The sequence below is a fragment of the Dendrobates tinctorius genome, unplaced genomic scaffold (assembly GCF_039654945.1).
Source record: "Dendrobates tinctorius isolate UK_male_01 unplaced genomic scaffold, ASM3965494v1 ptg000046l, whole genome shotgun sequence".
In the NCBI taxonomy this organism is placed as follows: Eukaryota; Metazoa; Chordata; class Amphibia; order Anura; family Dendrobatidae; genus Dendrobates; species Dendrobates tinctorius.
Window position 1 is genome coordinate 58,121,391 of NW_027361714.1, and position 12,701 is coordinate 58,134,091.

The window sequence follows — 12,701 nt, forward strand, 5'->3', positions numbered from 1 at the left end:
TATCAATAAATAAAGCCAATGTGTTTTCGGCACGCAGGCCCTTTTGTCCTAGCGATGGTGACACTATTCCTAAAGAGCTGCATGCCTGAAACGTGGCGGCAGTTTAAATGCGTTGTGCGTTGTTTGTGGATTTTAAAGGATCAGCTACTGTAGCTTTCTTTATGTTCTTCCGTGATTTCTACCTTGTGTCTCTGTGCAACGGTGTCCAATGGACCTGGCCAGCTGGTTGGTGAGTATATCATTGGCTGGATCACACCAAAAAGAGTTGATTTTAATGTTAAAGTACATATTAAGGGCTCGTGCACATGGCCGAATTTTTGGTCTGAGTGCAGTCTGTCAAAAACGTATGCGTCTGTTTTTTTTTTTCCCTTGGACCAAATCTGTCTTAATAAAAAATAAAAATCTCTGCATGTTTGATCTGATGTTCAGATCGCTCTCAGCTATGCAAGTTAATGAGTGTTATGACAGAGGATACATAAGACCCGGCTAGGGAGGTACAGCTGAACGCTACTGTACTATACCACAGGGATTATAGGAGACCCGGCTGGGATGGTACTGCTGAACCATACTGTACTATACCACAAAGGGTATATAAGACCCGGCTAGGATGTTACTGCTAACCACTACAGTACTATACCACAGAAGTTACATAAGACCCGGCTGAGATGGTACTGCTGAACACTACTGTATTATACCACAGAGGTTACATAAGACCCGGCTAGGTTGGTACTGCTCAACGATACTGTACTATACCACAGAGGTTACCTGAAACCCTAGTAGGATATTACTGCTGAACATTACTATACTATACCGCAGAGGTTACATGAGAGCCGGCTGGGATGTTACCGCTGAATACTGTACTATACCACAGAGGTTAAAGGAGGCCCAGATGAGATGGTACTGCTGAACCCACACTGATATTCGGATCACACTCCACTATGCAAGTTAATGAATGTTACCATAGAGGATACAGAAGACCCTGCTACTATGGTACTGCTGACCGCTACTACAGAGGTTACATGAGACCTGGCTGGGATGGTACTGCTGAAAATTAATGTACTATATCACAGAGGTTATAGGAGACCTGGGTGGGATGATGCTGCTGAACGCTTCTGTACTATATCACAGAGGTTATAGGAGACCCGGGGTGGGATGGTACTGCTAAACATTCCTGTATTATACCACAGAGGTTATAGGAGACCCGGGGTGGGATGGTACGGCTAAACATTACTGTATTCTACCACAGAGGTTATAGGAGACCCGGGGTGGGATGGTACTGCTAAACATTACTGTATTATACCACAGAGGTTATAGGAGACTCAGGTGGGATGGTACTGCTGCATACTTATGTACTATACCATAGAGGTTACATAAGACCCAGCTGGGATGGTACTGCTGAACGCTACTGTACTAGACCACAGAGGATATATAAGACCCGGCTAGGATGTTACTGCTGCATGTACTCCTCATTTCAGCAGTAAAAAGTAATAACATTTAGGTGGCTAGACTAAGTGGGAAGCTTTCTCTGTCACTTCTAAGTCTGAGGGATCGGACTGATGGGCTGCTCTAGTTATCAATATTGTATATTAAAATATGCAATCATATTGATATGTCTTTAATGAAATAAAAGGGGTAAACATTATTAAAATGAGTGTCAGTCCCTCCCCCACAGTTTATTTATGCAATCTTTGCGCTCACTGAAAAATTAGCAATGAGGCTGAAGTGCTTATAGTGTGAACTGCGCACTTCCCGAGCCACTGCCTCCCTAGCTCTATTCCCCAACTTGTGCCACCACCTTCTGCTTGACTGAAAGTTCACTGGCTGTGTATTCAGAGAACACTGGGAAGGCAGAGGCTTGGTAAGTGCTTTGGCCCTTTCAGATCACTTCAGTCTAATTTGTGTATGAATTATAACAGCAATTTTTCGGTCAGAGAGCAACAGATTGCATAAATGAAGGCCAAGATGACACCACATTTCAGAGACCGCATTACCATAAAGACAGTTTGGGGTGGTGGGAAGGGGGAGCTGTTCTACTTGCTTGACCTGTTTTTTTTATACCCAAGATTGTAGGCAGAAGAAAAATAAGGAAACATGCAGCTAGGGACCTCAGCTAACAAGCTAATATGTATTTCTTAACCAATATGGGGCAACTGAACAGATATATATATATATATATATATATATATATCTATGTCCTAGGTGAAGACCCACCATTCCATGAACTTCACATTCTCCCATTGGGCATATAGGCAGGGTTTGTACAGTTTTTCTTTTTTGAAATCATTTTTTTTTTTCTTTTTCAGACCATGTATCTGTGGGAGGCCTTGGAGATAGTTTCTATGAATATTTGTTGAAGGCATGGCTGATGTCTGACAAAACTGATGAAGACGCCAAGAAGTTGTATTATGATGCTGTTCAGGTAAATGAATCTCGAATCTTAATGAAAACCCAGTTTAATGTGTAAAGACATGAAATTATGGATTTAATCAGGACTTTCTGTTGAAGTAATCTTTGCAAAGTGAGCTACATGGGAGCCAGTACAGAAAAAAAATACTTAACCAGGTTCTGCTTTACATAGAACTGGACAGTGACATCTTTCCTATAGTTAAGCTGGAAAGAGTAAAATAAAGTAAAAATTTGTTTTGGACATATATCTTTCTGAAACAAAGCTTACTGGGGCTACAATAGAAACCCTGGTGAGTGTGGTGGTCATGGGAATTTCTTACCTGTAGGAAAATGGTAAAATTCACGCAGTAAATTCCTGAGCAAGTTAACCGTGACTTGGGAATGACTAAATGAGATGGGGGGTGTCTACCATGTTTATCCAAAAATAACATCTACCCTCAAAATAAACCCCAGCATGATTTTACAGGATTTTTGGAGTGTGCTTGAAATATAACTCCCAAAATAAGCCCTAGTTATAGTCAGGGACGACATCAGGAGGAAAGGGAGAGGAATAATCTGGGCAACTGCCCATGGCCCTCACTGTCTTAGGGTCCCGCAGCGTTTGTATCCAAAGTTAAGACTGTTAACCCCTTCACTACCAAGGGTGGTTTGCACGTTAAATACCGGGCCAATTTTTACAATTCTGACTACTGTCCCTTTATGAGGTCATAACTCTGGAACGCTTCCATGGATCCCGGTGATTCTGACATTGTTTTCTCGTGACATATTGTACTTAATGTTAGTGGTAAAATTGCATTCAAATAACTTGCGTTTATTTGTGAAAAAAACGGAAATTTGGCGAAAATTTTGAAAATTTCGCAATTTTCCAACTTTGAATTTTTATACCCTTAAATCACAGCGATACGGCACACAAAAAACTTAATACATAACATTTCCCACATGTTTACTTTACATGAGCACAATTTTGGAACCAACATTTTTTTTTGTTAGGAAGTTATAAGGGTTAAAAATTGACCAGCGATTTCTCATTTTTGCAACACCATTTTATTTTTAGGGACCACATCACATTTGAAGCCACTTTGAGGGGTCTATATGATAGAAAATACCCAAATGTGACACCATTCTAAAAAAGGCACCCCTTAAGGTGCTTAAAACCACATTCAAGAAGTTTATTAACCCTTTAGGTGCGTCACAGGAATTTTTTGAATATTAAAAAAAAAATGAACATTTAACTTTTTTTCACAAAAAAAATACTTCAGGTTCAATTTTCTTTATTTTACCAAGGGTAACAGGAGAAATTGGACTGCAAAAGTTATTGTGCAATTTATCCTGAGTACGCTGATACCTGATATGTGGGGGGGGAACCACTGTTTCGGCGCATGGCAGACCTCAGTAGGGAAGGAGCGCCGTTTGACTTTTTCAATGCAAAATTGGCTGGAATTCAGATCGGACGCCATGCCGCGTTTGGAGAGCCCCTGATGTACCTAAACAGTGGAAACCCCCCAAGTGACCCCATTTTGGAAACTAGACCCCCCAAGGAACTTATCTAGATATGTGGTGAGAACTTTGAACCCACAAGGGCTTCACAGAAGTTTATAACGTACAGCGGTACAATTAAAAAATCATATTTTTTCCACAAAAATGATCTTTTCACCCCCAATTTTTATTTTTCCAAGGGTAACAGGACCCTAAAAGTTATTGTGCAATTTGTCCTGAGTACGCTGATACCCCATATGTGGGTGTAAATGACTATTTGGGCGCATAGCAGAGCTCGGAAGGGAAGCAGCGCCATTTGACGTTTTTGGCTAGAATTGAGATCAGACACCATGTCACGATTGGAAAACCCCTGATGTACCAAAACACTAGAAACCCCCCACAAATGACACCATTTTGGAAACTAGACCCCCCAAGGAACTTATCTAGATGTGTGGTGAGCACTTTGAACCCCCCAGTGCTTCACTGAAGTTTATAACGTACAGCAGTACAATTAAAAAATCATATTTTTTCCACAAAAATGATCTTTTCACCCTCAATTCTTATTTTTCCAAAAGTAACAGGACCCTAAAAGATATTGTGCAATTTATCCTGAGTACGCTGATACCCCACATGTGGGTGTAAACCACTATTTGGGCGCATGGCAGAGCTCGGAAGGGAAGCAGCGCCATTTGACGTTTTTGGCTAGAATTGAGATCGGACACCATGTCGCGTTAGGAAAGCCCCTGATGTACCAAAACAGTAGAAACCCCCCACAAATGACACCATTTTGGAAACTAGACCCCCCAAGGAACTTATCTAGATGTGTGGTGAGCACTTTGAACCCCCCAGTGCTTCACTGAAGTTTATAACGTCCGGGCGTGAAAATAAAAAAATCGTATTTTTTCCACAAACATCATCTTTTAGTCCCCATTTTTTTATTTTCCCAAGGGTACCAGGAGAAATTGGACCCCAAAAGTTATTGTCCAATTTGTCCTGAGTACGCTGACACCCCATATGTGGGAGAAAACTACTGTATGGACACACGTCAGGGCTCGGAAGGGAAGTAGTGACGTTTTGGAATGCAGACTTTGATGGAATGGTCTGTGGGTGTCATGTTGCCTTTGGAGAGCCCCTGATGTACCTAAACAGTGGACACCCCCCACAAATGATCCCATTTTGGAAACTAGACCCCCCACGGAGCTTATCTAGATGTGTGGAGAGCACTTTGAACCCCCAAGGCCTCCACAGAAGTTTATAATGCCCAGGCATGAAAATAAAAAAATCGTATTTTTTCCACAAACATGATCAATTAGTCCCCAATTTTTTTATTTTCCCAAGGGTAACAGGAGAAATTGGACCCCAAAAGTTGTTGTCCAATTTGTCCTGAGTACGCTGATACCTCATATGTGGGAGAAAACTACTGTATGGGCACACATCAGGGCTCGGAAGGGAAGTAGTGACGTTTTGGAATGCAGACTTTGATGGCATGGTCTGCGGGTGTCATGTTGCTTTTGGAGAGCCCCTGATGTACCTAAACAGTGGAAACTCCCCACAAGTGACCCCATTTTGGAAACTAGACCCCCTAATGAACTTATCTAGATGTGTGGTGAGCACTTTGAACCCCCCAGTGCTTCACAGAAGTTTATAACGACCAGGCGTGAAAATAAAAATATCGTATTTTTTCAACAAACATCATCTTTTAGTCCCCAATTTTTTTATTTTCCCAAGGGTAACAGGAGAAATTGGACCCCAAAAGTTGTTGTCCAATTTGTCCTGAGTACGCTGATACCTCATATGTGGGAGAAAACTACTGTATGGGCACACGTCGGGGCTCGGAAGGGAAGTAGTGACGTTTTGGAATGCAGACTTTGATGGATTGGTCTGCGGGTGTCATGTGCGTTTGGAGAGCCCCTGATGTACCTAAACTATTGAAACTCCCCACAAGTGACCCCATTTTGGAAACTAGACCCCCCACGGAGCTTATCTAGATGTGTGGAGAGCACTTTGAACCCCCAAGTGCTTCACAGAAGTTTATAACGCCTGGGCGTGAAAATAAAAAAAACATTTTTTTCCGCAAAATTATATTTTTGCCCCCAATTTTTTATTTTCCTAAGGGTAACAGGAGAAATTGGACCCCAAAAGTTGTTTTGTAATTTGTCCTGAGTAGGCTGATACCCTACATGTGGGGGTAAAACACTGTTTGGGCGCATGGCAGAGCTTGGAAGGGAAGGAGCACCATTTGACTTTTTCAACGCAGAATTGGCTGGAATTGAGATCAGACGCCATGTTGCCTTTGGAGAGCACCTGATGTGCCCAAACAGTGGAAACCCCCCAATTATAACTCCAACCCTAACCTCAACACACCCCTAACCCTAATCTGAGCCCTAGCCCTAACCCTAGCCCTAACCCTAGCCCTAACCCTAGCCCTACCCTAACCCTAACCCTAGCGGGAAAATGGAAATAAATACATTTTCTTTTAGTTTTATTATTTTTCCCTAACTAAGGGGGTGATAACGGGGGGTTTGATTTACTATTTATAGCGGTTTTTATGTTTGGCGGCTGTCACACGCTAAAAGACGCTTTTTATTGTAAAAGTAGTTTTTTGCATCACCACATATTGAGAGCTATAATTTTTCCGTATTTTGACCCACCAAGTCATGTGAGGTCTTATTTTTTGCGGGACGAGTTGACGTTTTTATTGGTAACATTTTCGGGCACGTGACATTTTTTGATCGCTTTTTATTCCGATTTTTGGGACGCAGAATGAACAAAAACCAGCATTTCATGAATTTCTTTTGGGGGGGTGCGTTTACACCGTTCCGCGTGCGGTAAAATTGATAAAGCGGTTTTATTCTTCGGGTCAGTACGGTTACAGCGATACCTCATTTAGGTCGTTTTTTTATGTTTTGTCGGTTTTTTGCAATGAAAACAATTTTATATAAAAAATAATTATTTTTGTATCGCTTTATTCTGCGAGCTATAACTTTTTTATTTTTTTGCGGATGACGCTGTATGGCAGCTCGTTTTTTGCGGGACAAGATGACGTTTTCAGCGGTACCATGGATATTTATATGTGTCTTTTTGATTGCGCGTTATTGCACTTTTTGTTCGGTGGTATGATAATAAATCATTATTTTTTGCTTCGTTTTTTATTTTTATTTTTTAAGGGGTTCGCTAAAGGGGTTAACTAATGGGACAGTTTTATAGGGCAGGTCATTACGGACGCGGCGATACCAAATATGTGTACTTTTATTGTTTTTGGGTTTTTTTTATTTTGAAAAAATGGATTTATTGGGGAATATTTTTTTTTTTTTTACTAATTTATTTAGCGATTTTTTTTTTTTTAAATTATTTTTAACACTTTTTTTTTTTTTTTTTACTTTATTACCATGTCCCAGGTGGGACATCACTGTCCTGTGACAGATCGCTGATCTGTCACAGGCACTGCTGCAGACTTCCTCATGCCTGCGCTTTGCAGGCACTGAGGAAGCCAGCTTCCTCAGGCCCCCGAAGGCCCCCGTCGCCATCTTGGATTCGGGGGCCTGGAGGAAAGGAGCCCCCCGCAGCAGCGCTGCACATTGCGCTGCTGTGGGGGGCTCAGGGAAGCACGGAGGGAGCCCCCTCCCTGCCGATGCTTCCCTTTAACCCCCGGTACACCGCGATCGCGTTTGATCGCGGTGTGCAAGGGGTTAACGTGTCGGGGGCAGTCCGTGACCGCCCCTGACACATTGTGCCGGGTGTCAGCTATGATAATTAGCTGACACCCAGCCGCGATCAGCGGCGCTCACCACGTGGGCGCCGCTGATCATGGTGACGTAATATTCCGTCCATGGTAATTAGGTCCATGGTCACATGGACGGAATATTACGTCAATTGTAGGTAAGGGGTTAAAGGACCTTTGGTGATATCAGTCATGCGACCATGACGTCACAGGTCCTTTAACTGCTGGAGTCTAGAGGAACTGAAGAGGAGACTGGCAGGTATGTACCGTATGTGACTGTATATACATGGGTATATGTGTGTGGTATGATTAGATTTGAATAAATATATATATACTAGATGGAGGCCCGATGCTATCGCATCGGGAGTGCGGTAGTGTCACGATGGGGGCAGCTTTGCAGCGTTGAGAATCCCCCCCCGCCCATGTGCTCACCCACCTATCCACTCACTCTTTCCCCATGTGTTGACTTCTCCCATCTGTGCTCTCTTCTTTGACCAGTCTACTCCATGTGCTATCCCCCTTGTCTGCTGTCTCTCTCCTTCCTGTGCTGTGTTCTCATTTCAAGTGCTGTCCTGTTTGAGCTGTCTCCCCCCTGTGCTCTCTCACCCCTGTGCACTTTCTCTCCATCTGCTGTCTTCTCACATGTCAACTCTTCTTTGACGTGTGCCCCATGTGCCCGCCCCCTTGTCTGCTCTCTCTCTCTCTGCCACTGTGCTGTCATCTTTCCTCATGTGTTCTCTCGCTTGAGCTGTCTCCCTTCTGTGTGTCCTCTTTCCTATGTGCACTCACCCCTCCCCCTGTATTAAAATGAAAGCAAAGTAGGTAAAGGTAACATTTTAACATGCAAAAATTTAGATATAAACAATTTTTAAAATGAACTTTCATTCGTGGGGAAAACCCCTAAGATGTAACCGGCTTCCTCTGCCTGTAGACACGTCTCACATCTGCCACCGGGACCAGCCGAATGATTCACTGCACTTGCGTGGAAAAAAAAAAAAAAAAGATTTCAAAAAAGAAAACTATACATGCGCTCCTCCTGTACAAAGATGGTGGCAGTCAGTGAATCATTCAGCTGATCCCGGCGGTGGCTTGTTCGCAATGGTGTTCCGCTGGTTGTACCGCGCAAGAGACTACGTACAGTGTATACAGTGTGTGTGTGGTGCGTATGGCATATACAGAGTGTGTGTGTGGTGTGACGGTGTTCCGCTGGTGGTACCGCACAAGAGGCTGGTACCACCAGCAGCTTTCATATTGGGACACCCATCACTTGGATGTCCCAATATGGCAGTGAACTTCCACCTCTTGAATTCTGGGATCCGGAGACATCTGGACGGAACAGGATGTGAAGAGATTACAAGGTAAGTATGTATTAAATTTTTTTTGTTCTTGAATAAATGTGGATTTTTGTTAATGGACAGAAAATGACATCCCCTGAAAATAAGCCCTGAGCAATCTTTTCAAGTAAAAAACACACTGCTTTATTTTTGGGGAAACACGGTAATATGGGATGTTAGTGACCTATTGATAGAATATGCCATAATTGTCTCAAAATATTGATTGGGCAATTGACATAGCCACAGGATATTCCAAAATGTCTGATAGAGCAGGGTCCATGGGTGCTTAGATAATTGCCATTTGTCGCACATACGCAGCCACCTCTATTCTTCGCCGTACGCTGCAAGCTCTGTTATTGAGATAGATGGGGGATTCAGAGTTTGAGCCTTGCAGATGTCACACATGGACTGTAGGCCCCAACCTGATCCCTTGATCTAGGCTATCCCTGTCCCCCGGGTTACCCAGGAAGGTGGAGATGCCGGGGTCTCATACCTTGCAATGCTCTTATCTTAACCCTTATCTGTTCGCTCCACCACCCAGGGAGTTGAGGCTGAAGTGTATAGTATTACGATAACCAGATTGATGGGTAGATGGACAGGGAAAAAAGAAAACTGGATTCATACAAATGCATTCACAAAAACAAGAGTGGGAAACGGGACAAATAGGAAGGAGAAACCAAATGAGAGAGGATGAGGACAAACTTTCAAACCAACACCATGCAGAAATCGCCAGAACAACTCTCCAACCGCCTACTCCAAACACAGAAATTCTTCAACACCAAACCAGAAAGTGTGACCTATCACTGGCAATTCCCAAGTCACAGTAGCATGCATATATGCTAGAGGGGAGTGGCTAACACAGAACAGCTGAGACAATTCAGAATCCAGAGCTGAAGAGATCAACTTGAATGATTAACCCTTGCAATGACAGAGCAAGAAAAATCCTGCACTGTTTAATAGGATAGTGAAGAAGTTCTATTCAGTGTAGGAGTTTGTGTGACCAGACACTGCGATCTTCTGGCACCTCTCTGTTGTGTTATCCCTGTAACAGCAGAGTGCTGTGAGAATGTTTTTTTTTTTCCCACTTTTTTAATCTTCGGGAAATTTAGGCTTCAATCACTTGATGGTCCATAAAACACCACTGCAATACTGTAGTATTAGTCCATTTTACGACACATGACACAGTGTTATGTCATGTGTATCTGCCATTGATGCGTTCTCACACTCTGAGCCCACATCTTTCCCCACAGGCTGGTTTATTCAGCCATCATATGCTTTTAACAGTCGGGGATAGAGAGGTGCTCCGCCTGCAGCTGTTCACCTATTAATTGCCATTGTCAATGTCCGACAGGGGTCCGCGTCATTCCACTCTCCCATAAGCCGTCCAGTGATATGATCACGGAGCACTGATAGGTTGTCATGACAGCCGGGGGTCTGCTGATGACCCCTGTGCATGTGATTACGCCGGCATTCATAGATAGTGATTTGCTAAAGCATTGCTATGTATAGCACAAAAAATTGGACAATCACATCTTAGTACCCTAGGTACTATTAAAATGCAGTAAAAGTTTTATTTTAAATATTGGAAAAAAACACTTCAAATTTATCCCCTTTTTTATCCCATTAAAAATAAAACCAAATTAAAATACACATGATATCGCTGCTTTGAGAAATGTCCAATCTATCAAAATATAAAATAAATTAAACTGCTAAAGGGCGTACTGAGAAACAATTCAAACTTCACAATTCGTTTTTTGCCCTCTGCAGCACTGCAGTAAAATGCATTGAGAGACAATCAAAGCATCGTATCTACCCCATAATGGTATTAGTAAAAACGTGCACTCAGGTCGCAAAAAAATGAACCCCTCACCCAGCCCTATATCCCAAAAATGGAAGAGCAATAGTTTCAGAAAATCTCGACAAAGCAAAAATATTTTTTTCATACAAATTTCCAAATATTTTTTATCCGCTGAAATTAGAAAAAAAAAAGCTACAGTGGGTGCGGAAAGTATTCAGACCCCTTTAAATTTTTCACTGTTTCATTGCAGCCATTTGGTAAATTCTAAAAAGTTCATTTTTTCTCTCATTAATGTACACTCTGCACCCCATCTTGACTGAAAAAAACAAATGTAGAAATTTTTGCAAATTTATTGAAGAAAAAACTGAAATATCACATGGTCATAAGTATTCAGACCCTTGGCTCAGACACTCACTCATATTTAAGTCACATGCTGTCCATTTCCTTGTGATCCTCCTTGAGATGGTTCTATTCCTTCATTGGGGAGACAGATTAGATATTAGGAAAAACATTTTGACAGAGTGATCAATGAGTGAAACAGGCTGCCATGAGAAGTGGTGAGTTCTCCTTAAATGGAAGTCTTCAAACAGAGGCTGGACAGACATCTGTCTGGGATGATTTAGCGAATCCTTTGAGCAGGGGGTTGGACCAGATGACCAAGGAGGTCCCTTCCAACTCATTCTATGAGTCCAGCTGTATTTAATTAAAATGATAGGACTTGATTTGTAAAGGCGCACACAACTTTTTTGAATTTACCAAATGGCTGCAATGAAACAAAGAGTGAAACATTTAAAGGGGTCTGAATACTTTCCACACCTACTGTATACATGTTTGGTGTCTGCATACTCGTACTGAGCTGGAGAATCATATTGCCAGGTCAGTTTATCATAGGGCTCATGCTCACATGCAAGAAACTCGGACGAGTCTCGCACGTCAATACCCGGCACTCAGATCGGAGCATTCAGCTGCATAGAAATAGATGCAGCCGCATGCTCTGCTCCAAGTGCTGGCGACAGTGCCGGGTATTGACGTGCGAGACTCGTCCGAGTTTCTTGCATGTGAGCAGGAGCCCATATAGTGAGAATGGTAAGCAAATAAACACAAAAAGCAATTGTGGAATTGCACTTTTTAGGGGTTAAAATCACTAGTCTATGAAGTGCAGCTGCAGGCTGTAAATAGGTAATAACTGTGAACAGGTTAAATATTTAAATTGATTTTCATTACAGCAATTTCAGCAACAAATCTGAGACCTGGGAACATACCTATAGGGATTTAAGCAGCTGAAAATTGCCAAGGGGGCACATAACCTTCAGAAGCTCCTTATCAGATAATTTGGAAAGACTTGTACAGAAATATGTCAACCCCGTTGGCTCATGTCAAAGAAGGAACATTGATGCGGATTTAGCCAATTAATCTTGTTTGTAGAAATGTATACCTGGAAGGTTATTTCCAGGACAATTCCCTGCACAGCAGGTGGACCACGTCCCTCTCTCACCTGGCTGACAAGTCACAGTTGACATTCTTGGTCAACAGGAAGTAAAAGGGGTTTTCCCATCTCAAAGATCCTATCCCGATATATACTAGGTGTAATATTAGCAGATACCTCCAAGTAGAAATATAGTATAGTTTTTCTGATTCGCTCTCTTTCCTCATGCACAGGCATTGTAGGACCTTAGGTATCCATGATTACGACCACTAGCAAATAGCTAATGCCACTTTATCAGTGGTCCGAACCATGGATACCGAACACTTGCAAGTGTGCTGGCATAAAAGCTTTGCTGAATCAGGGACAAAGTATTTTGTCCCTACAGAGGGTTTGAACACTTTTTTAATTGCTTTTTTTTATTAATCCTACACATCTATACATCTTACAATTCTTGCACATATAGATTGTCTCCTCTCTCTCCACAACTTTCCCAACTCCTTATCTACCTACTGAGCACCAGCGACCTGTTTCTCCTGAAAA

General features: G+C 42.3%; 1 protein-coding gene across 1 annotated transcript in view; it reads left to right on the plus strand.

Annotated features, from left to right (window-relative positions):
- LOC141089477 (mannosyl-oligosaccharide 1,2-alpha-mannosidase IA-like) overlaps positions 1–12,701 on the plus strand; it is a 317,924-nt gene that overhangs the window by 273,826 nt on the left and 31,397 nt on the right. The window contains exon 8 of the mRNA XM_073575915.1: positions 2,304–2,419. Within this exon, the coding sequence (XP_073432016.1) occupies positions 2,304–2,419 (116 nt within the window). The remainder of the gene's footprint in view (positions 1–2,303; positions 2,420–12,701) is intronic.